General features: G+C 34.9%; 1 protein-coding gene across 6 annotated transcripts in view; it reads right to left on the reverse strand.

Moving 5' to 3' along the window:
• Nucleotides 1-26,967, reverse strand: part of RNGTT (RNA guanylyltransferase and 5'-phosphatase) — a 408,235-nt gene that overhangs the window by 199,349 nt on the left and 181,919 nt on the right. For all 6 annotated transcript variants that reach the window (XR_008519039.1, XM_054546048.1, XM_054546049.2 and 3 more), the window contains one exon: nt 14,728-14,828. Coding sequence is in view for 5 of the 6 variants with exons in the window: in XM_054546048.1 (XP_054402023.1) it covers nt 14,728-14,828 (101 nt within the window). In the remaining variant the exon portion in view is untranslated. The remainder of the gene's footprint in view (nt 1-14,727; nt 14,829-26,967) is intronic.

Genomic DNA, 26,967 nt, shown 5'->3' on the forward strand with positions numbered 1-26,967 from the left:
GAAAGGTAACTAATAATATAATGAAAAGTTAATACACAGTTCAGGTTAACAAAGAGGAAAATGCAATTAATACCAATTATCACACAGAAACAGTTTTTTAAAAAGGAAAGTTAAAGAGGTAAAATTAGGCCAGGCTTGGTGGCTCATGTCTGTAATCCCAGCACTTTGGGAGGCCGAGGCAGGGGATCACGAGATCAGGAGTTCAAGATCAGCCTGGCCAACATGGTGAAACCCCATCTCTACTAAAAATACAAAAATTAGCCAGGCGTGGCGGTGCGCGCCTGTAATCCCAGCTACTCAGGAGACTGAGACAGGAGAATCACTTGAACCAGGGAGGCGGAGGTTGCAGTGAGCCAAGATCATGCCACTGCATTCCAGCCTGGGTGACAGAGTGAGACTCCATCTCAAGCAAACAAAAAAGAGGTAAAATTAATAAACAAAGTAGAAGGAATAAAGCGACATACTTTAGCATACAAATGTTGGACTAAATTCTCGTGTTAAAAATAAGAGGCTACAGACTGAGTTAAATAAAACCAACTATATTTTCAAGTACACACTTAAAGTAAAAGAATTTTTCCAATGAAGGATTGAGTTTGATGCTTGAAAATAATGACTATATTGACTACATACAAACTATGCTTTATAATTACATTCTTAATAGATAACCTCCAGGTTTTAATAAGACAGCATCAAATCAGGAAAACTTAAAAAGCATGGCTTTGGGGTTTACTCTAGTTTGTTCACTTGGAGCTAAGTGCTAGCAACGTGGGGGAAGCTGTCCAGAGTGAAGGTCAAGGAAAACGCTGGATGGACAGCGTTCATGGCTCTTGTATCCTCAGACTAAAACCCTAAAAAATTACAAAATTTTATCATAAAAAAACAAATTGTCTTTAATGAACCACTTTTCAGTTTTAACAACTAACATCCACTATGCCACACTGCTACATTACCAACTAATTTCACAAAAGGACTAGTTATCAAACATGTAACTATACACTGATACACTATAAATGTGTATCAGTTACTGGTCCCTGAGGATATGTGATCATGTATTTGCTATGTCCGAAAACCAGAGGATCTCAGCATGGTAGTTTTGGCAGTGACTGACCACAGTGAAACAAAAAGGCTGGAGATACATGAATGGGAGAAAAGATCCACAACAAATTCAAGGAAAAGCAAGCAGGACAGGCAGTATCAGTATCAACCTAGGAGGAATTTAGGATTAAAAGCAATAAAAAGAAAGAAGTACATGATTTAATAACAAAAAGCATGATTTGGGGGACAGAAATATCAATTGTATATCTGGAGAAATCAAACCTAGTATCTAAATACAAAGGTATTAAATATGCAAAGCGAGCTTAATTATAATGTAAGGCTTCAAGTATCTCCTATACGGAGTAGAACTAGTAAAGAGAGTAAAGGAATTTACTAATATAAACTTTAGTATTTAATTGTATAATCAAAGAGAAAATGTTGAATTCTTTAAATAGTAAAAATAATTTCACTGTTGTTATGTCTAAGAAACATCCAGAAAAGACAACATATGATGTTATAGACAAGATTAACAAAATGTTTTCAAAAGATTTTACAGACTAAATTTTCTGATTAAATTCAATGAAAGTAAGAACAACTACCAAACATAACAAAATACATTTGGTTGAAAAGACAAAGACATATTTTGAAGTCACACTATAAGATCTGAAGTCACACTATAAGTTTTGACAGGCCAACCATGTAGCTAAATTTTTCGAAAGTTAATCCTAAACTCTTTGAAATTTTCCAACCTCAGATTCCAAAAAGCAACTTTCACTCCTATTGTTACATGTTTAAGTAACAGTCTTAGGCAATCTTCATCTGTCATATAAGCATTATCTTAAGTTTCAGTATACCATACATCAGACACATGGTTATTTAAGTGATTTAAAAGATTTCAAAACTATTTTTAAATGATTTCATATCTATTTTTTCTTACTATACTTCAAATTCAGTTATCTCAGATTGTTTTTACTTATTTGATAGTCTTTGTCCCTATATTGCTTCATTTTAAAAGGTCGATGCTCCCTCCTCATAAGGGAGAGAAAAACAAAAAGCCCTTAAGTGATTAATGTTTGGCAAAAGTGTTTGTGAATTGTTCCTTAATAATTACAAGCCTGTTTGATAAGAAATTACCAAAATTAATTTTACAACTGCTGTGATAATTGTAATTCAGAAATTCAATTTAGAAAATAATCACTGAATACACTCCAGTGCCCGGTACACAGAAAGGAATAAATGAACTAATGCTCAACCAAGAAGGGGATAGTCAAGTATGCAAGGCAAGCCTCAGAGCTATTATACTTTCGTTGAAAGGTGTCTATTGCTCCAGGTAGTTTCTGACCATCTGAAATTATGTATATTTTAAGTAAAAATTCCTCAGATTTTGTTTGATGAAACTGACATATTTGAAAAATACAGAGACCCTTTAAAAAACACAGAATGTTCCACATTTGGGATTTGTTTAATGCTTCCTCATTATCAGATTAGAGCTAGACACCCATAGTTAGAATGCTAGGTATAGTACTGACCTAGTACATAATGTTCATTTTATCCTCACTGCTGATGTTAACTCTGATAAGCTAGTAAGGGGTTGTCCAATTTCTCAACTCTCTAGTCTATTATTTTGCCCTTGCAAGTTATAAGCAATCCACAGAAAGACATTTACAACCATGAAAATATCTTATAAAAATTTCCCTCCCAGACTTAGCATCCATTGATTATTCTTTTTAATTTATTTATTTTTGCTGTATTTTATTTATTTTTTATTATACTTTAAGTTCTGGAGTACATGTGCACAATGTGCAGGTTTGTTACATATGTATACATGTGCCATGTTGGTGTGCTTCACCCATTAACTCCATTGATTATTCTTACTTGAGCTGATCTTTACTATGGTGGCAGCAAAATAATTTTCCAAATCCAGGACTCTTAGAACATTTACCCATCAGCATTCTGCTAAAAGCTAAACCACCTCTTCTGCTCATTTATTACCAGTATGGCAGTATGGACTCATAGATTCCTATTTTTAGCAAAGTTCATAATGTATTACTGTCCTTCTGGCGTCCACACTATATCCCAGATCTGGCCAGTGGGAGCACCTTCAAGTTGGCTCCTGTATCCTTTTGACATACATTGTTTTTGTTGGGTTGGGGATGTACTTTCTTACTTTCTGGCATAAGAAGGTATTCTACACCTATCCTGCATCCTCCCTACCCAGCTCTAGAATATGCCATTTCTCTGAAGATCTCTGGTTCTTTTTGGTGAGGAATGGTGTTAGACACCAAAATCTTCGTGCTCGATATGCTTATTATTACCAGGGTGCCTCTGCTTATAGGTCCTGTCAGTGGACAGAGCTAGGAAATAAGTTTATGTGTATCACATATCACATACACAAACACAATCATGTATATATATTCATATACATGCACATACATGTGAACATATATATTCAAATATTTTAAAAATTCTAATCCATCTCACAGAGTTCTTCACTGTTTTCCTCCATTTCATATTTGTATCTTTCTCCTTCCTCACTGAGAACCCTGACTCCCAACATCAGTACCCATTTGTTCAATCCTACAACACTTCTAAAGTAGTTTGGCATTTCACAACCATAATTACAGCAAAAAACAAACCTAATAAAAAAAGGAGTTCAAGATTTGTTTGCAGTTCTTCCCATCTCATCTCTCATGAGGATCTGCAGTCAAATCCTATGTTCCTAAGTTACTTCATTTTCCCCCCACCACCTTCAATGTGATTCAAAGTAGGAATTTAACTAATATTTAATCTATATAATATCCACCAGGTAACAAGCTTTTTATAACATAAAAGGTAACTTAGAGAAATCGCAATTAAACATACATTAATTGAGAAAAATCACATAAGCAAAACGTTCTAATGTAAAGAACAGTGTTAAAATGAATATGAAAATTAAATTCCAAAGAACCAAATTATACAACAAAGGTGATATACACTTCTATTTAGTAAATTAACAAGTCAAAATAAGTAATTTGACTCCAGTGAGGTCGTAAGTAGATGTTTTAAAGCCACATGCTCCTTTTCTCCTACTAGTTACTTGTAGGCACTTTGATTATGATGTTGGTTTTTGGTAAGCAGCGTGGGAAAGATTTTCTGCTGAATGCAGGAAGGATGAAATAACAGAGGAAAGAAGAGTTACTAATACCCAAGAGATAACCAGGCAAAGGAACTGAAAAGAGTTCAGTCACAGCTCCTCCTTGCCTCTCCTAGGCACACTGGAAGTAAAACATAATCAAGAATGTTAAGAGTACTAACCATTCAAAGACTGAAAGCCAACGAAGCATTTGTCTTTTTTTTTTTTTTTTAAATTATACTTTAGGTTTTATGGTACATGTGCGCAATGTACAGGTAAGTTACATATGTATACATGTGCCATGCTGGTGCGCTGCACCCACTAACTCGTCATCTAGCATTAGGTATATCTCCCAATGCTATCCCTCCCCCCTCCCCCCACCCCACAACAGTCCCCGAAGTGTGATGTTCCCCTTCCTGTGTCCATGTGTTCTCATTGTTCAATTCCCACCTATGAGTGAGAATATGCGGTGTTTGGTTTTTTGTTCTTGTGATAGTTTACTGAGAATGATGGTTTCCAATTTCATCCATGTCCCTACAAAGGACATGAACTCATCATTTTTTATGGCTGCATAGTATTCCATGGTGTATATGTGCCACATTTTCTTAATCCAGTCTATCATTGTTGGACATTTGGGTTGGTTCCAAGTCTTTGCTATTGTGAATAATGCCGCAATAAACATACGTGTGCATGTGTCTTTATAGCAGCATGATTTACGGTCCTTTGGGCATATACCCAGCAATGGGATGGCTGGGTCGAATGGAATTTCTAGTTCTAGATCCCTGAGGAATCGCCACACTGACTTCCACAAGGGTTGAACTAGTTTACAGTCCCACCAACAGTGTAAAAGTCTTCCTATTTCTCCACATCCTCTCCAGCACCTGTTGTTTCCTGACTTTTTAATGATTGCCATTCTAACTGGTGTGAGATGGTATCTCATTGTGGTTTTGATTTGCATTTCTCTGATGGCCAGTGATGGTGAGCATTTTTTCATGTGTTTTTTGGCTGCATAAATGTCTTCTTTTGAGAAGTGTCTGTTCATGTCCTTCGCCCACTTTTTGATGGGGTTGTTTGTTTTTTTCTTGTAAATTTGTTTGAGTTCATTGTAGATTCTGGATATTAGCCCTCTGTCAGATGAGTAGGTTGCGAAAATTTTCTCCCATTTTGTAGGTTGCCTGTTCACTCTGATGGTAGTTTCTTTTGCTGTGCATTTGTCTTAAAATATGTTTGGGTGATGAGAATATTTTCAAATAAGAAAGCAGGTACTATGGGTCATTTGCTAAATAATAAAAATAGCTATATTATACATTAAAAAAATACAACCAGCTATACGCCAAATAGCTTAGTCATTAAGCATACTATAATAACAGTGATTACATTAGTGTTTTTATCTCTATTTCTTTAAAATAATTTTTAAATAAAATATAAATGAAAGAATTAAACATTTCATTTTGAGAAAGAGGCAGAGGGTAGAAAACAGAAAAATGCTGCTCAGCAAAGTAATAAGACTTTTTCCCCTATACTTAATCCTTCCTTATATAAGAACAGTTTTTCAACATTCAGAAAAATATTTTACCACCATAATTTCCTTCTCAAAAAGAGTAACACTAATTCAAATAAGCATGAGAAAACGAATTTTTTTTTTTTTCCCCAGAGATGAGATCTTGCTGTATTGCACAGGCTGGATTGAAACTCCTAGGGCTCAAGCAATCCTCCTGCTTCAGCTTCCAAACCCAGCTCATTCTATTTTTTTTTTTTTTTTTTTTAAATGAATTGAAGCAAAAGAAACACACATACACACACTCTAGTCAGCAGAGTAAAAAGACTTTTCCGATAGGAAGTAAAGGAGACCATGCAGTCAATTCTATATATTCCATTCTGCTTGCTAGGAAGCTAGTATTTCTCAATTTTAAATTTGCAGACCTTTGGTTAACAAACCAGAACCTTCTCGCCAGGCATGTTGGCTCACACCTGTAATCCCAACACTTTGGGAGGCCGAGGCAGGTGGATCACTTGAGGTCAGAAGTTTGCGACCAGCCTGGCCAACATTGTGAAACCCTACCTCTACTAAAATTATAAAAAATCAGCCCAGCATGGTGGCAGGCACCTGTAATCCCAGCTACTCTGGAGGCTGAAGCAGGAGAATCACTTGAACCCGGGAGGTGGAGGGTACAGTGAGCTGAGATTGCACCACTGCACTCCAGCCTGGGCAACAGAGTAAGACTCCATCTCAAAACAAACAAACAACAACAAAAATACCTAAGCCTCCCAATACAAGTGGGAGGCCAGATCCCCTTAAAGAAGGCATTGCAATACTACTACAACCATGTACAGTACTGTAAATCCACAGTTGGCAAACTATAGTCTACAGGCCACATCTGGCCTCACACATGTTTTTGTAAATAAAGTTTCACTGTGACACAGTCATGCTCACTCATACACATATTGTCTAGCTTTGATTTAGCACCACAATGGTAGACTTGAGTAGTTGAGATACATAGGCAACAAACCCTAAAATATTTACTATCTGGCCTTTCATAGAAAAAATGTGCTGACCCTTGCTGTAAATCTTCCAACTGTTTTTCAAAGGATGAGCAGCATTTGCTAAAGTGATTGTTCTGGTAATCCCCTACGGGTAATCCCCTAGTGGTCGTGTCTGTTTAAAGTAAGTGTCTGGTAATCCCCTAGTGGTATGGGTGTTCTTTCTTTCAAAAGAAAAATCTAATAAAAAAATTATAATCCAAAAGAAAGAACACCCAGACCACTAGGGGATTACCAGACACTTACTTTAAACAGACACGAATTGCCAGGAACCCAAAATGCCACTGCAGTCTGTAAGTTAAATGGAGAGCTTAGGGTAATCAGGTGATAAATGGATTACTGGCTCAAGTTTAAATCTAAGTGGGATGGTATGTCCACAAATACAACCTGTGGTTATTTTCCAGTTACTGGATGTATAACTGGAAGAGAAATACTTGGAAAATGAATTTCCACATTGGCTGTCTGACCCATGGAATAAGGGTCATTATGCTAGGAAAGGCCAAATAAAAGCCCCTTCAACCAGCCCTTCCTACCAGGGAAATAAACCAAAAGCAATAATGTATCTCCAAGGGAAATACAAAAATTAGTACCACCATCAAAGATTTAGAATGATTTTTGATTATCATAAATTTAATCATGTTGTTAAACCAAGTGCAGCTGCCATTTCAGATGTGCTGTCTTTAACGAAACAAATCAACATAGCCTCCAAAATCTTATATACAACAAGTTGGCAAATACTTTTTTCTCTGTACCAATCTGTGGTACTATCAGAAGACATCTGCCTTTGCCTAGAATGACCAATAGTATATCTTGCAGCCATAGCATACTGCTTTTCTGCTCTCTGCCACAGTAGAATCTACAGAGACAGTGGTCTTTTTAAAAAATAGTAAATATATATTTAGTATTTATTATGTAACATGCAGTAGTTTAAAGGACTTACATGTATTATGTCATTAAAGTCCCACACGAGGTAGGCACTATTACCCACATAATGAAGCTACGGAAACACAAGCAACAGAGAGATAACCTGAGTAAAGAGTGGCAGAGCTGGAATTGAAATCCAGTTGGCATAATATCCAGAGTCTCTTTGCTTAAGAGGATCCACTATAGTCGTCTAAATGAAAGGCATTTTCTTTTTCCTTTTTTTTAAGAAAGGGTCTCACTCTGTCACTCAGGCTGGAGTGCAGTGGCCCTACCACAGCTCACTGTAGCCCCAACCTTCCCAGGCTCAGGTGTTCCTCCCACCTTAGCCTCCGAGTAGCTAGGACTACAGGCATGTGCCATCATGGCCAGCTTTTTTTTTTTTTTCTTGTTAGAAATGGGGTTTCACCAGGTTGCCCAGGCTGGTCTCAAACTCCTGGACTCAAGCAATACGCCCACCTCAGACATCTCAAAGTGCTGGGACTACAGGAGTAAGGCATTGTGCCTGGTGGAAGAGTTATTTTGTTTGTGTATTTATCCATGTGTCAGGTGATAAATATTTGGGTTGTTTCCACCCTTTGGCTATTATGAATAGTGCTGATAAGAAGATTTACGTACAAGTTTTGTGTGGGCATATGTTTTCATTTCTCTTGGGTATATACTTGAGAGTGGAATTGCTGAGTCATATGGTAAGTCTATCTTAAACATTTTGAGGAACTATGTAACTGTTTGCCACAGTGGCTGCACCAACTTACAATCTCAACATCCATGTGTAAGGACTCCAATTTCTCTCTATCACTTGTTATTGTCTTTCTTTTTAATTTTTTTCAGAGACAGTGGTCACTCTGACACTACACAGAACAAATCACTGATCAACAATGCCGATGATTTTGTACTTATTAAGAGTGATAAGGAGGAAGTATAAAGTTCTTTAGACATCTTACTAAGACACATGTAAGACAGAAGACATAAAACCCACAAAAATTAAGAGCCCATTGCCTAAGTAAGATTTCTAGGGGTCCAATGGTTGGAAGCCTATCAGGATAGCTTCTCCAAGGTGTCAGAGACAAATTACTGTACTTGCACTATCAGTGGATCCTAAAAAGGACGTTACAAAGATTAACAATCACTGTGGATTTTGAAGCAGTACTCCAACTCATTGACCAAGGAACCTGTTAGGCTACCATTTTTAAGTTGAAATCAGAACAAAAGATGGCTCTGCAGCAAGTTCAGGCTGTAGTGTAAGTTGCTCTGCCACTTGGGCCTTATAACCCAGTATATCAATTGTCTGGAGCCTCTGAATCCTTCCTCCAAGATCTTGTGGCAAGAATGACAGCGGGGCAGCAACTGGCTTCTTATGAACCCTATAAGGCCTCCTCCAATCTTCTAAATTTTAATAATCTACCCTCATTTCTTTGTTACCCCAGTTTGCTGCATGGTAGACACTTCCTGCAGTGCTTGCTTCCTCTCCAAGACTTTTTCCTCTCTTCAGTTCTTTCGTAACAGACAATTCTTCACACTAAATTCATTCTGTTAAAATATTTGCTGTGTTTCTGTTTTTAACTAAATCCAAACTGGTATGTCTATTAACATCACAAAACTATGTGTGAATGTAAAATCAAACGACAAATGTAGATGCTAGGTCTGAGTTCAACCTCAAAGCTCTAGGAAATCTTGTATCTCAACAGACTAGACCAATTTCTAAAAGATACTATTAGAGATTTTTAGAACACTATTAGCAACTTTCCTGGAAACACATACAGGAAGACACATGTATACAACTATATTTTACAAAAGACTTTTACAGTGAAAAAGACACTGAATATTTCCAGTTTCTCACTATTATAATGATGCTTCAATAAAATTATTATACACATACTTTTACATATTCTTATTTGTTTGTATATACATTCCATCACTGAATATTTCTGGAGTGCCTACTATAAACAAGTCACCATGCTATGTACTAAGAATACAACTATGTAGAAGACAAACAACATCTCTCCTTTCACAAAATTGGAGCATATTTTCTCAGGACATATACTACCTTATTGCCCATTGAAAGAGTTGTACCAACGTCTGTTCCTACCAAACAGTTTAGGAGACTATCTGTTTGCTCACATTCTAACCAAAAGGGACAATGTTATTATTTCCAATGTGATAGGTAAAAAAATTACATTTTGGGCCAGGTGCGGTGGCTCACACCTGTAATCCCAGCACTTTGGGAGGCCGAGGTGGGTAGATCATCAGGTCAGGAGATAGAAACCATCCTGGCTAATGCGGTGAAACCCCATCTCTACTAAAAATACAAAAAATTAGCCGGGCATGGTGGCAGGTGCCTGTAGTCATAGCTACTCGGGAGGCTGAGGCAGGAGAATGGCATGAACCCGGGAGGCGGAGCTTGCAGTGAGCTGAGATCCCACCACTGCACTCCAGCCTAGGAGACAGAGTGAGACTCCATCTCAAAAAAAAAAAAAAAAAAAAAATTACATTTCATTCTTGTTTTAGAATGTATATTTTTTATTAGAAGGACAAAAATTTTTATATTTTCACAGCAAAGTGAGGCTTCTTCATTCAGGGCACTTTTTTTCCACTTGATAATACAGAGTTATGTTTTTAATCCATGACTTAACCATACATTCTGCTGAGGTTCAATTAATAACTATAACCATTTTTAAAGCAAACATTTATTTATTGAGTTTTACGCTGAATTTACATGCATCATTTATTTAATCCCCTCAAAACCTGATAAAGCAGTATTATTTTTTCATCTTAGCCCATTAGCTTGTAAATTCTACAAAGGCAGACTTATATTTACTTTGTTTACCCATACAATTAAATATTGAGTATAAATAAGTCTTCAGCACAACAAATCTACAAAATAAACATTATTCCTGTGGACATTTTACAGATGAGGAAGGTTAGGTAGGTTAAGTAACAAGACCACACAGCAAATAAGTAGTGGAACTTGGATTTGGTTCTGGGCAAACTTGGCTAATAACCTATGTTCTTAACCACTATATGCTATATATACCAGTATATATACTGTCAAGGTTATTTTAAGAGACTTGTTACAAAAACCTCTATAATGAAAAGTTACTGACTTTGCTGTGCTCTTGCTCTCCAGGTGTTTAACAGTTATGATAAATTACACAAATAAGCTAAAGATATATGCATTTTAAAAGAGAAAATTAACAGAGATTGGAATCAAATAGGAAATGATTCACACAGAAAGTTGGACTTAGTGCAGCAAGTAACAGATAGTATTGCAGAGGCAGCAAGAAGGGAAGACGCACTTTTAAATTTGTTTTGATTAAAACAATAAAAATAATGGCAAACATTTAAACGTTTACCATGTACCAGGTTCTGTTCTAAACATTTTACATACATTAGCTTATTTAATCCTTACAGAAGTCTTACGAGGCCAACTTATTTTATTGATGAAGAACTTGACACACAGCAAAAGTAATGTGCTCAATCACACAGACAGTAAGGAGATAACCTAGGCAGTCCAGCTTTAAAACCTGCACTCTAAAATACTATTCTGTACAAATAATAAGTTTATACCAATCACTATATATCACTGACATCGTACTCAGGAGTTTGCAATTTCCAGAGTACAGACTACTTTTGTAATTCTAGCTTTTGACAATGACCATGGTTTTAGGTCATAAGTTAGTTAATATAAAGCCATCATATTTTTAAAACAACAAATAGCTCTCAGATGAAAATCTATGTTGTGTATAAAACTCAACACAATATAAATTGCTAAGACATACAAAAGTTATATCAGGCCATGATAAATCAATGTTAATATATCTCAAATTTTCAGAAATGATAATGGGAGATGAAAAGAGCAAAGTATAGGTTTTAATTGCCATCAACAGGGCACTCAACACATAGAACAGATTTTTCTATTTGTATTAAATTTCAATCTAACAGAAATCTATACTATTAGCACCTCATTAAAGTCAAACTCAAAAACATACCTAGAATGCCTAAGTCTTCATTTCTTAGAAAACTACTGTAGTCATTTTCAAAGACTACTATTTATATTATACCTTCAAGATATTCCATTCCATTTTAGGCTTTGTAGAAATATTTGGAAGTACAATCAAAGAAATGAGCTTCTCTCATGGTGTTTTAATAGCTTAGTCCCACTTCACTAGTGCATGCTTAATGATTCAGAGACATAGCTACTCCCCTTTCAAACTATTATAGGCATATTTCTTACAGTGTTCTCTAAAATACTGAGTTAATGCTAAGCATTAGATATAAACTCATTTATTCAGTAAAGACTGCTATAATGCACACATTCTTTACATTTAGAAAAAGCATATTACTCTGGCTAACTGAATATGTTTCACATAATAGTTACCATGTTATATCTCATATTAAATATTCTATTTTTGAAAATTGACTCCTATTACACAAATAATGTACATACACTGATGTAAATTGCATATTCCTATCTGAAAATCACCTTAGAGAAACATTTGGATGAGTTTTAAAGATGCACTAGACTCAAAAGTAATTCCATTTTTTAGGAAGAAGACATTAAATAGGTAAAATTTTAAAAGAACAAAATATATTTAAAACGTACTATGAATAAAGGCAAAACTAGGATGACAAACTACTAAACTGAATTACATCATGCTATGTTTAATTACAATAGGAAACTGCAAGAAAAAATAACATTTTTTACTATTAGAGAAATGAGTATTCTATGTTTAGCCTCATGAAGCCTTTAAGTGCCACTAAGAACTGACTGTAAAAGGCAAAAGTAAGTTATTTTTTAAAAACCCAATGAAACAATCCGAGAGTCTATCCTCTTTAACCAAATATAAATATAGCATTAAGAAAAATAGAAGATTTGGTAATGAAGCAGTTTAACAAATTTTACTTCATCTTTGAAGTCCTATTTTTCAAAGAACTATATTCACTTGTGTCAAAAAAAAAAAAAAAAAAAAAACAGGGTAGCCCCACTAGAATTAGTTTCTTAGCCTCAATTTTTCTAATAGTGAGATGGTCTTCTATAAGGCACTTACAGAAGAACATATCAAACCTACACCCAACTTGCATGATTAGTGATAAACAATCCCACATTTGACTGGCAACTGAGAAAATCTGTACACTGGGCACTTTGTCAGGAAGACTAATCTTGAATGTTCAACATATCAATATTTATCCAATGTTTAGATAAGAGAAAGATATTTTTGAAACTATCCTGAAAGTCATTCATGTGTGTGTATTCCAGCTATATAGTCTCAAATTTTTCTATCCTTGGATTATAATCAGACTCATATAGAGCTCAATATATTCTTGGGGGTTCCAGATAATTGTTCTAACAACTTTTTGCCATTAAGTCCCAATTGTAAATTAAGCCACATACATTTAGGGATAGTGTGTGTGTGTGTGTGTGTGTGTGTGTGTGTGTGTGTGTGTGTGTGTGTGTGTGTGTGTGTGTGTGTGTGTGTGTGTGTGTGTGTGTTTCTTTTTTTTTTTTTTTTTGAGACAGAGTCTTGCTCCGGGCTCAAGCAATCCTGCCACCTCAGCCTCCCAAGTAGCTGGAGCCACAGGCATGCACCACCATACCCAGCTAATTTTTGTTTGTTTTAGAAACAGGGCCTCCTTATTTTGCCCAGACTGGTCTCAAATTTCTGGCCTCAAGTGATCCTCCCACCTTGGCCTCCCAAAGTGCTGGAATTACAGGCATGAGCCACTGCACCCAGCCTCAAATAAAATGTTAAATACCCTGTTGTTTGAAAACGAATACCCACATGCTTTATTAAACCCACCTTTTCACTTAAGATTCACCACAATGCACAGTTTCCTTTCTTTGATAATCCATAGTTTCTTAATATATTTTAATCTTTTGGAGTCTGGACTCCATATATCCCCTGTTCCATCAGCTAGCAAAAATGCTATCTGTGCTTTACCTTTGATAAGTAAAAATTTCACAGGATGCACTGGTAAGCTTTAATCTCTTTGCTAGTGTTATCTTACTTACTTTCTCTTTCTGATTTCCTTGATTAAGGATTTCTTATTTTGTTGTAATGTATTTACTTAGCCAAGATACTTAAAAATTTATAGGACAAAAGTGAAATAAAAACAAAGGTTTGGAAAAATGTTGAAAATATTCATGCTAAAGCATCTTTTATTCTAAGATAGCAACCAAAAAAGTCATAAAAGGAAGATTAACCAATAAATTAAAAAATTAACACTTAATAAACACTATGAAAAATCTGAATGAAAGTCAACAGTTAAGAACTTACCCTACAAAAGTATAGAAAATATTTGCTCTGCAAATGCAAACATGAAGTAATTTCCTTCAAAGTAAAAAAGACTTATTTCGATATGCTTAATTATAATACCAATGATCATATCTTATATCTAGATCTATAATTCATATAAGAGAATTATTTTTCAGTAAAATCTCAAAATTTAGTAAAATTTTCACTTTACAATTTAACAAAGTTCTTTTCTTTGTTGGGGGGGGGGGGGGTGCAGCAGGGGAAGTGGTCTCACTCTGTCACCCAGGCTGGAGTGCAGCAGGGTGCAATCTCAGCTCACTGTAACCTCTGCCTCCCAGGCTCAAACAATCCTCCCACCTCAGCCTCCCAAGTAGCTGGGACCACAGGTATGTGCCACCAAGCCCAGCTGATTTTTGTATTTTTGGTAGAGAGGGGGTTTCGTCATGTTGCCCAGGCTACTCTCGAACTCCTGAGCTCAAGCAATCTGCCTATCTTGGCCTCCCAAAGTGCTAGGATTACAGGCATGAGCCACCATGCCCAGCCAAAGTTCATTTTTTAATATTATTATTACCTTTTATGTTGCTATTAATATAATAATATATTATTATATTAATGAAAATGATTTTAAAACAAAGATCAGTGAAGTTTAAAGGAAACTGCTAAATGTTAGCTGACACAGGTCAAAGGAGTAATCTCTGAAAATGAAATTGATGTATAAGTATATATGTAAAATATTTTGTAAAATAAAGTATTTTAGTTAATTTCTTTAAAGTATTATAAAGTATATATGAAATACCCTGTAAAAGGTGAAGTCTTACACAAACAGTATTATTTCATGCAAAAAGTACAAAAGTGCATACTTACCCCTCTCCTCCCATTCTTGTTATTTTTAGACGAAAATCCACAGAATTCAGACTGGGAGGCTTCCATTTCAAAATATCATCACATCGACCAGGTTTGTATTTCTAAAGCCAATTAAAATGATGACAATCGTTACTAAGAAGCTAAAAATTAAACATTCAATGTATTAAACCTAATGTAACTTTTTATTAAGCAAAATTACTTCTTTTCTAAACATAATTTTAATCTTTAACCAACAAGTGAGGCTAGATATCTACCTTCTTATTGATGACCTTTCTTCTTTTCCTACCAAAGACATGTAGACCCTTGTTTGTGAAAGTCCAGAAAAAGAATAAAACCAGTGATTCTATCCAACCTTCCTATGACTTAAAAGAAGCTTCAGTTTTAAAAATGCTTTTTTTTTCTTGTTCAGCTTTATGGAGGGATAATGTATAATGAATAAAATTAACCAACAATTCTTGACAAATATATACAGTTACATAACCATGACCAAAATAATGATATTGAACATTTCAAGGACCTGAAAAAGTTTCTTGCTACCATTTGCAGTCAATTCCCTCCGTCAGCATTCTGGCAACAGTGATCTGCTTTCTACGACTATAGTTGTACCTTTACTAGCTACCTAAGAAATACTTTAAAAATAAAAAATAAAGAAATACTTTACATAAGATTTTTGAGATGAATCTATCCTGGTGCATATATTAGTAGTATGTTCCTTTTCATTGCTCACTAGGATTCCGTTGTATGTATATACCACAAATTGTTTACACATTTACAAGGTGATGGATATCTGGGTTGTTTCCAGTTTTTGGCTATCATGAATGATGCTGCTCTGAACATTTGTATTGACATGTTTTCCTAACTCTTGGGTAAATAACTAGGAGAGTGGAATGACTGTATCACATGGCAAATGCATGTTTAGCTTTGTAAGAACTGTCAAACTGTAACATCTTCTATTCCTACCAGAAATGAATGAGAAGTCCATTTGCTCCATATCCGCCTTGGACTAGGCATTGTCAGTCTTCTTAATTTAGCCTTTCTGAAGTGTGTGTCTCATCATTTTAACTGGCATTTCTCTAACAACACAAAGATGATGAAGATCTTTTCTTTTGTTTATTGCTATCTGTATACCTTCTTTGGTGAAGTGTCTGTTCAAATCTTTTATTCTTGTTTGCACTGAGCTGTTTGACTCATTACTGCCTTGTAAGAAGTTACTTACATATTCTAAATAAATAGTCTTGGTTGGATATATGTATTACAAATATTTTCTACAAGTTTGGCTTTTTCATTTTCTAAACAATTTCTTTTGAAGACCAAAGTTCTTTATTTTAGTAATGTCAAAATTCTCCATTTAAAAATTATATAATTTGTGCTTTTTGTGACCTATTTAAGGAATATTTTCCTAAAGTCATTACAATTTTCTATTATGTTTTCTTAGACAAGTTTTATGGTTTCAGCTCTTATTTTTAGGTATACAAACCACTTCAGCTTTATTAATTTCTATGGTATGAAGCACAGGACTGTGTATATATATATATATATACACATATATACACACACACACACACACACACAGGACTGTATATATATATGTATATACACACACACACACAATTTCTTTTCTCACTAATCTGTTGCATTGACATATATGTCTTTCTTCCTGCTAATAGAATAGTCTCAATTACTATAACTTTATACATTTTGGAAACAGGCTGTGTAAGTCCTCAGACTTTATTCTTCTTTTTCAAAACACTTTTAGCTAACGTAGCATTTACATTTCCACATAAATTTTAAAATCAGCTTGCCAATTTCTATTAAAAATAAGCCTGCTGAGATTTTAATGAGGATTACACTGAATCAATTAATAGGTCAGGGAAGAAATGACATCTTAACCAAATTGAATCTTCTGATTCATAAACACTGTAAATCTCTCCATTTATTCATCCTTAAATGAATCTTAACAATGTCCTGTAGTATTCAGTATAGAGATCTTGCATGGCTTTTGTTAAATGTATTCCTAATAATTTACTATTTTTGGTGAAATTATCAACACAAAAATTCAGTTTTGCCTCTATACACCAGCAATAAAAATCAAAGAAAAAAAAGGAAAGGACATTTTTAAAAACTTACAATAGGGTTAGGCACGGTGGCTCACACCTGTAATTCCAGCACTTTGGGAGGTAGAGGTATGAGGATAGCTTGAGCCCAGGAGTTCGAGATCAGCCTGGGCAAGAAAGCAAGACCTTATCTCCATAAAAAAATTTAATAATTAGCCAAATATAGTGGCACATGCCTGTAGTCCCAGCTCCTTAGGAGGCTGAGGTGGGAGGATTGCTTGAGCCTGGGAGGTCAAGGCTATAGTGAGCCATGATCATACCACTGTACTCCAGACTGAGCAACAGAGTGAAACTCTGTCTCAAAAAAAAAAAAAGAAAAAAAAAGTGCAATAGCATCTAGAGGAACAAAATATGTAGGAATTAATTTAACCAAGGTGAATCATCTGTATACTGAACATCGATTTATTTGAAAAAAAAAAAAAAGATGGAAAGACATCATATGTTCATGGATAGGAAAACTCAATGTGTTAAGATGTCAATACTCCCAGAACAATCTACAGATTCAATGCAATCTCTATGAAAATTCCAACAGCGTTTTCCACAGAAATGAAAATGTGCTCTTCAAATTCAAGTGACATTTCAACAGGCCTAAAGAGTCAAAACAATCTTGAAAAAAGAAAAAAATTGAAAGAGTCACACTTTTTACTTTTCAAAACTTACTACAAAGCTACAGTAATCAAAATAGGTGGTACTGGCATAAAGATGGACACAAACACCAACAGAATAGAATTAAGAGTACATAAAATAAAGTCATACATCTATAGCAAATTGATTTCTTTTCCACAAGAATGCCAAGCCCATTCAATGAGGAAAAGAATACTCTCTTTAAGAAAGAGAGGTGGGACAGCTGGTTTTCCACATGTAAAACCATGAAACTGAATGCCTACCTCATACCATATACAAAGATCAACAAAAAATGAATAAACAACCTGTAACATGTAAAACCATAGAAGTCTTAGAAGAAAACATAAGGCTTTGTGATCTTAGATTTAGCAGTAGATTTTTAGTTTTGACACCAAAAGCATAAGCAACAAAAGAAAAACTACATAGTTTGGACTTAACCAAAATTAAAAACCTTTGTGCATGACAGAACATTATCAAGAAAGTGAAAAGACAACCTATAGAATGGGAGAAAATGTTTGCAAATTATACATCTGATATAAGCCTGGATATGTATCTATTTATATCCAGAATATATTGTTAAAATGGATACAACTTAACAACAACAAAAAAACCCAAATTCAAAAGTAAAAAGACTGGAATAAACATTTCTCCAAGGAAGATATACAAATGGCCAATAAGCACATGAAAAGATGTTCACTATCATTAATCATTAAACAAATGCAATCAAAATCAAATGGAGATACCACTTCATACTAACTAGGGTGACTATAATTTAAAAAAAAAAACACAGAAAATAACAAGTGTTGGTGAGAATGTGGATAAATCAGAACATGCACATTGCTGTTAGAAATGTAAAACAGTGCAGCCACTATAGATAAAAGGTTAACAGTACCTCAAAAAGCCAAATACAGAATTACCACATGACCCAGAAGTTCCATTTCTAGGTACACACTCCAAAAACCTGAAAACAGCTACTCAAACAGACACTTGTATGTCAATGTTCACTGACGCATTCTTCACAAAAATTAAAAGGTAAAGACAATACAAGTTTCCATCAACAGGTGAGTAGATAAACAAAAGGTTGTATATACATATATTATCCAAATATAAAAAGGAATGAAGTTTTGATATGTGCTACCAAATGGAAGAACCTCAAAAGCATTATGCTAAGCGAAATAAGCCAGACACAAAAGGAAAATATTGTATGATTCCACTTACATGAAATATTTAAAATAGAAAAAAATCATGGTGACCAAAAGTGGATTAGAGGTCACCCAGGGCTACAGTGTGGAAGAAAATGGAAGTTACTGCTTAGTGGTTAAATGATTTCTGTTTGCGATGATGAAAAGGTTTTGGAAATAGTGGAGGTGGTTGTACAACACTGTCCATGTAATTAGAGATTATAAAAATTATTTTAATAAACAAAAGCTTTGTAAATAATTGTGTTCTTAAGCATTATAACTTCCTAATGTATATAATATGTAAATATAAATAAATCATACTAATCAATATATTTGTATATTCACTTTATAGATATCCTAATTGGAATGCATTTACTCAACAGAATGAAAAATTAATTGAAATTTTTTGATATGTAAAGTATATAACATTATAACACAATGTGTGATATACATAGTGAAATGATTACTATGGTAAAGCAAATTAACATTATCCATCTCCTCACAGTTACCTTGTATGTGTGTACATGTGTGTCAAGAACATCTGAAATCTACTCTCTTGGCAAACTTCCAGTATATAAAACAATATTATTAAGTACAGTCATTGTGCTGTACATTAGACCTCCAGACTTATTCAGCCTACGTAACTGCAAATTTGTGCTCTTTAACCTACATCTCCCCAAATCCCCCATCCTCAGCACTGGTAACCTTCTTCCTAGTCCTCAACAGTAGCTTCTAGTTTCAACAAAACAAATCCCTTTGAATACCCACAACTGAGAGGGGGGACAAAAAGCATGCTCTCCTCTGACCTGAGCTTGCTAATTTTTTCATATTTCTAACCACAGAAGACTGTACAGTTAGAACTGACAGAGTAATTTATATCTGTTTCAATTATAATAAGGAGGTACAGAATTCGTTTATCACCTATAATCAAAAGTTGTTATTAATGAGTTACCAACTGGGTTTGTTTCTCCCCCATTTAAAAGAGCTTATTAATCAAGTAGCTTCATAATAGGTGTTTTTTGCATTGTTTCTGTGTACTCAACTTTTTGAGATTCCACATGTAAGTGAAATCACACACCATTTCTCTTTCTGTGTCTGACTGACCTTGCTTAGTACAATGCCCTCCAGCTCCATCCATGTTGTTATAAATGACAGGATCTTTTTTTCTAAGCCTGAATAATATTCTGTTGCATAAATATACCATAATTTCTTAATTCATTGACCCACTGAAGGACATTTAGGTGGTTTCCATATGTAGGCTGTTGGAAATAATGCTGTAATGAACATGGGAGCATACATTTCTCTATGAGGTACTAATTTCATTTCTTTTGGTATATACTTAGAGGAACTGCTGAGTCATATAATAGTTTTGTTTTTAATCTTTTGAGGAGCCTCCATACTGTTTTCCATAATGGTTGCACCAATTTACATTCCTACCAACGGTGGGACACCCTTACTCTCCACACCTTCACCAACTATTTTGTATGTTATTTTGTATTTTCGATAATAGCCATCTTAATATGCATGAGGTAATATCTCAATGACGTTTTAATTTTCATTTCTCTGTGACTGGTGATGTTGAGCACCTTTTCATACACCTTTTGACCTTTTTTTTTTTTTTTTTTTTTTTTGAGACAGAGTTTCCCTCTCATTGCCCAGGCTGGAGTGCAATGGTGCAATCTCAGCTCACCGCAACCTCCGCCTCCCAGGTTCAAGTGATTCTCCTGCCTCAGCCTCCCAAGTAGCTGAGATTACAGGCATGTGCCAGCACACCCAGCTAATTTTGTATTTTTTTTCTTCTTCTTCTTTTTTTAGTAGAGACGGGGTTTCTCCATGTTGTTCAGGCTGGTCTCAAACTCCTGACCTCAGGTGATCCACCCACCTTGGCCTCCCAAAGTGTTGGGATTACAGGCGCGAGCCACCATGCCCGGCCACCTGTTGACCACTTTCATGGCTTCTTTGAAAAAAAAAAAAAAAAAAAAAAAAGTCTATTCAAGTCCTTGGATTATTTGTTTTTGTTTTGATTTTTGCTACTGAGTTGTGAATTCCTTTAATATTATACACCTTATCAGATATGTGCTTTGCAAATATTTTCTCCCAATCTGCCTTTTCATTTTGTTGATTGTTTCCTGTTGTGCAGAAGCTTTTTAGTTTCATGTAGTCCCAGTTGTCTATTATTGCTGTTGTTGGCTGAGCTTTTGATGTAACATCAAAAAGATCACTGCCAAGACCAACATATCTATTTTAAGTGGATTTTTGTGTATGGTATAAGGGTCCAATTTCATTCTTTTGTATGTGGATATTCAAGTTTCCCCAACATCATTTACTGAAAAGATTATCTTCTCCCCATTGTGTATTCTTGGTGCCCATGTCAAAAATTTGAACATACATGCTTGGGTTTATTTCTGGGCCCTCTACTCTGGTCCACTGGTCTATGTGTATGTTTCTATGTCAGTACTACACCATTTTAATTACTACAGCTTAGTAATATAACTTGAAACCAGGAAGTGTGATGCTTCCAACTTTGTTCTTCTTCCTCAAAATTGCTTTGGCTCTTTCAGGGTTTTTAGTCCCCTACAAATTTTAGAATTGTTTTTCTCTAGTTCTGTAAAAAACATCATTGGTATTTGGATAGGGATTGCACCAAATCTGTGTATCGCTTTGGGCAGTATGGACATCTTAACAATGTAAATCTTCCAATTCATTAACATGGAATACCTTTCCATTTATTTGTTATCATCTTCAATTTCTTCCATCTTGGTTAAATTTATTCCTAGGTATTTTATTCTTTTTGATGCTATTGTAAATGAGATTGTTGTCTTCATTTTCTTTTCAGATAGGCTGTTATTGACTGGTGTAAAGAAATGTAACTGATTTCTGTATGTTGACTTTGCATCCCACAACTTTATTGAATTAACATGTTTTTTTGATATAACAGTCTTCTTCTACATATAGGATCATGTCATCTGCAAACAGAGATAATTCTACTACTTGTTTTCCATTTTAGATGCCTTTTATTTCTTTTTCTTGTCTGATTGCTCTTGCTAGTAGCTCCAGTATTATGTTGAATAGAAGCACCAAGAAGGGGAATCCTTGCCTTGTACTGGATTTTACAGGAAAAGCTTTTAGTTCTTCCCCATTAATTGTGATGCTAGCTGTGGCCTTTTCATAAATGGCCTTTGTGTTGAGAAAATTTTCTTCTATACCTATTTTATTGGAAGTTTTTGTCCTAAAAGATGTTGAACTTTGCCAAATGCTTTGTATGAATCTGTGGAGATGATCATGTGGTTTTAGCTTTTATTGTGTTAATGTGGTATATCATATTGATTGATCTGCATATGTTTATACCAACCTTGTAACCCAGGGATAAATCTCACTTGGGGATTTTAAACGTATTCTGAGTACACAGTAAAAAAAGAAAAGGTATTACCTGAGTGTCTTAAAATTGATTATAGAGGAATGAACATTGTAAGCCTTGAAGGATGGGTAATATTCACTCATGCAGATTTGCAGCATGAAGTGAATATGAGCAAAAACACAGGAGTAGAAAAATATAGGATGTGCTAAAGGAGAGGCAAGTCTCCCAATTCAGTGTGTGCATTAGGGAGGGTGGGGTCATATTATGAGAAAAATACTTAGGAAGGAAAAATTGCTAAGTGTCTCAATACTAGTATTTTTTAATTATCCAAGTCAAATTGCATTCTAACAAATTTTTAATTTAATTTTTAAAATTAGATATGGAGTCTTGCTATCTCGCCCAAGCTGGAACGCAGTGGCTATTCACAGGTGCAGTCATAGCACTGCAGCCTTGAACTCCTGAGTTCAAGCAGTTCTCCCATCACAGCCTCCTGAGTAGCTGAGATGAAGGGTGCAATCCATTGCACCCAGCTCAAACAGATTTTTATAAATTATTTAAAACTGCAAAAATCATAATCACAGGATTGCTTATTTCAAACAGAAGTCCATACAATGACGATTCGATATAACTTAAGTTTTGCTAAGAAAGAAAAAATCATTGGAATTGATAGGAAACATGTTTTAACTGTGCCACGTGTAAGAAAATAATGCACATTATTTTCCCTCAAGTTTTGTATTGACGCATGAGTAAGTATAAAATCAAATATATAATTTTTCAGTGGAAATTTTCTTCCATATATTTGCCCTGAGAGATTTATTTAGGTAACATACATGCTTCAGAATAATCACAAATAAATCTCTTTAGACTGGCTTTCAATATAAGTTTTTTTGGAATGTTGAAACTGCAACATTTTCCCATTGTCAACCCATTAATGAAGAGAATCTGATAAAATATAGTCATTTTCCTAGTAAAGCTTATTTGACAGAAAAGTCACAGGCCTTTAAGTAACAGTGGCTCATTACAGTAGTAAAGGGTCAAAAAAAGTAAGGGGAGAAAGGAGTGTCAGCAAGAGAGAATAGGCTCAAGAAAAAGAGTAAGTTTGTGTAGCTTGAAACACACTATGCACATCCAACCGCATTTGCAACCTCTGCCAAGGAAATTTCATACTTACAGACAAATCATCGTTTAGTTCCGTTTCCTACTTGTTTATAGTAAGTGACTACAAGACCACTTAGAAACCAATATCAATCTAAGTTATTAAATCTAGAAAAGTTGAATGATGGTATACTTTTAAAATATCTCCTAATAGGTACCTAATGATAAATTCTAAAAAGCTTTAATATGTAATTTTATTTGTATAATAGATATTATATATTATTCACATTCTCTTGCCTGGAAATCAAGACCCAATTTTGTCTAATAAGAAAACAACATGTATCAACTCTTCTGTTTTTAGACAGCAATAATTCAGAAACTTAAGTAACTCCTCATCTCTTTGCACACCAAATCATTCATATTAATTTGGAATACTAGACTTGATATTATTAGGAATTTCAAAGCACCTTTATGAAAATTAATGATTACAAAATTTTAGAAAACGGGGCCAGGCGCAGTGGCTCACGTCTGTAATCCCAGCACTTTGAGAAGCCAAGGCGGGTGGATCACCTGAGGTCAGGAGTTCAAGACCAGCCTGGCCAACATGATGAAACACCATCTCTACTAAAAATGCAAAAATTAGCTAGGCATGGTGGCGCATGTCTGTAGTCCCAGCCACCTGGGGGACCAAGGCAGGAAAATTGCTTGAACCTGAAAGGCGGAGGTTGCAGTGAGTCGAGATCACACCACTGCACGCCAGCCTGGGCAATAGGGTGAGACTCTGTCTCAAATAAAGTAAGTAATTAATTAATTTAGAAAATGGTGTTTTAAAAATACTGTAGTTCCCAGTTATTGAATGTAGATTCAACAATGACACAGATTCTATGAGTAAAATATATTGAAATACCCATTAGAATGTAATTCTACTTCAGAAAAAATCACATCAATTTTGTGCCTATAAAACACCTAGTAAAATGCTCAAATACTTGAATAAAATAATTAAAAATACAAAATTTCAAAACTTACTACAAAAATATCTGTCTCAGGTATACTTAATTTAAAAATGAAATATCTGAGATTATGAAATAAGCTAACAATATTTATGAAAGATTATATAAATCACTACCAAATAATCCCTTTTTCATGATCCCCAAAATAATAAGAGCAAATATATTACAAATACAGAAACTGAATAAGCCTTTTAGAAATAAATATTTATGATTTATCAAACTTGAAATACAGAATCTTGCTGAACTATAAACAAGGATATAAAAACACCATTCTACATGTTCTTGTGTATAGTCAGGGTAATATAATTCAATTTACCAGCATGTATCTAGGTTAAAATAATTATCAGAGCTATAGTTAACTGATAAATACAATACTTAGTTTATAGAAATAAATCTGATTGTATGAGGTAAGCTGTCAAAAAAAAACTGGGGATATATTAGGTGTAAACGTAATTACCAATATAACCCAAGATATCCATTGCCATCTTAAAGTAAAAAACATAATAAATGTAAACGTCAGGCAGCAAAATAAGATGCTTAAGAAAGTGTTGACCAGATGAGAACAGAACCTGGCTTAGAGGTAGAAGATGCCCATATGCCAAAGAGAAGTCTGTAAAACTAAGGTGGACAGGAAGCTAACTGGAGGTATATGTGATATATATTTGTGGTGTAAAGCACTGGTTCTCAACTAGGGGAGATTTTGCCTCCAAGGGATATTTGGCAATGCGTGGAGACATTTTTGGTTGAACAAGAGGTGGGGAGGGGGGTGCTACTGCCATCTAGTGGTTAAAGACTAGATATGCTACTAAACATCCTACAAAGCACAGGGCAGCTGCCCACAACAAAGAATTGTCTAGCCCAAAATGTCAATGGTGCCAAGGCTGAGAAACCCTGATGTAAATGAAGCTAGCATTAGTAACGGCAAAGGAGCAACATATTTAGTCCCTCTTTGCCTCTACTAACGTAATTATTTTAAGCAAGTTCAAAGTGGGCTTTATCTATCTCATTTGTAAAAATGCAATAATAGCATTTTGCTTGCCTAAAACAGGATATCTAGACCAGAGATATCTAAAAACACCTTGCAGGCTTATGTTATTCTATTATTTCCACTACTAAAATGTGAGTAGTTATCACCAGGTTCTACAATAAAACTTGAGACATAATGCCTTCTTCACAAAGATCACATCTGAAGCTAAGAAAGATCCCTGTCCTCACTATAATATTAGTTTTATTACAGCATTTATTTTTAAAGAAAACTTTAGAAATCCTAGACAGTAATGCTACTAGAGACACTAAAACAATGGAATCAATTATGAACGCACATTCTTCAAGAATCTGTTATTTGCCTTTTCACTGTTATACATTATATAGCATCCACTCCTCTAAGACTCCAAATACACTTACAATGAAAATTACTCCCAAATCTTCATCTTTCATCCTAACTTTCTCCCAAATAAAAGTATGTCAGGCACTGGCTTATTCATTAGTATCCTAAAGGCAGCCTAAAGTTTTAAATCTAAAACTGAATCATTTATATTCTTAAACAAAAAACTAGTTCATCTCCATTCTGATTTCCATTTCTGATTAACATAATGCTCCTAACCAGAAAGGTTCAAAACTCTCGAATCATCTTTGATGCGGTCTCTACCAATTCCATATTCCACCAATTATCTCTATTACTTTTTCACCCAGGCTATTGTGATCAACCTAACTGTTATCCCTATTACCAACAGGCCCTATCAAATACAACTGATCCTGAATCCATCTGGTTAGATGGTTTACTGAAAATAATACAAGCTTCTCAACCTAACAACCAAAGACCACCTCCCCCCGCCCACTTACCTAGCCTTATTCATCCTCTCTAGTTTTATCCCCTACTATGCCCTTTACACAGAATAATAAAGGCAGTAATAACTTCTAAGGGCTAACATCGACTGAGTTTTCACTTTTCACCAGTTACTGGTTTGAGTGTTCTTAAATCACTTTATTCTCAAAATAGCTCCATGAGGTAGTTCGATCTAACATAGTACCCTTTTGTCATGGATCACAAAACAGAGTCATAAAGAAATTGGTAGAAAAGATATTTGAACCCAAGTATTTTATTCCAGATTCCAAAATATATACTAACTACCACATTGTACGGGGTGAATGGAAAGACAAAAAGGAGCACACCATACACAAAAATCAACTCAAATGGATTAAACATTTAAACACAAAAATGGAAACTGTAAAACTCCTAGAAGAAAACAAAGAAAAGCTTCTTGACACTGGTCTTGGCAACTATTTTCTGGATATAACACCAAAAGCACAGGCAACAGAAGCAAAAATAGACAAGTGGGACTACATCAAACTAAAAACCTTCTGCACAGCAAAAGAAACAATGAACAAGGTGAAACGTCAACTATGAAATGAGAAAAAAATAATCTGCAAACTATACATCCACAGGGGTTAATATCCAATATATAAAGTCATACAACTCAATATTAAAAATACAAATAACCTGTTAAAAATGGGTAAGGGCCCTGAATAGACACTTCTCAAAACAAGAAACGTAGATGGCCAACAGACCTATTGAAAAGCTGCTCAGCATTTCTAATCAGCAGGGAAATGCAAATCAAAACCTCAATAAGACAGCACTTCACATTTACGAGGATGCCTATTATCAAAAAGGCAAGAAATAACAAGTGTTGTCAAGGATATGGAGAAAAGTGAACCCTTGTATACTGTTGGTGAGAATGTAAATTGGTACAGCCCATTAGTGAAAACAGTATTGGGGTTCCTCAAAAAGTTAAAGACAGAACCACCCTATGATTCAGCAATCCCACCTCTGAGTATGTATCTGGAAGTACTGAAAACAG

This window comes from Pongo abelii, chromosome 5 (genome assembly GCF_028885655.2).
Source record: "Pongo abelii isolate AG06213 chromosome 5, NHGRI_mPonAbe1-v2.0_pri, whole genome shotgun sequence".
Taxonomy (NCBI): Eukaryota; Metazoa; Chordata; class Mammalia; order Primates; family Hominidae; genus Pongo; species Pongo abelii.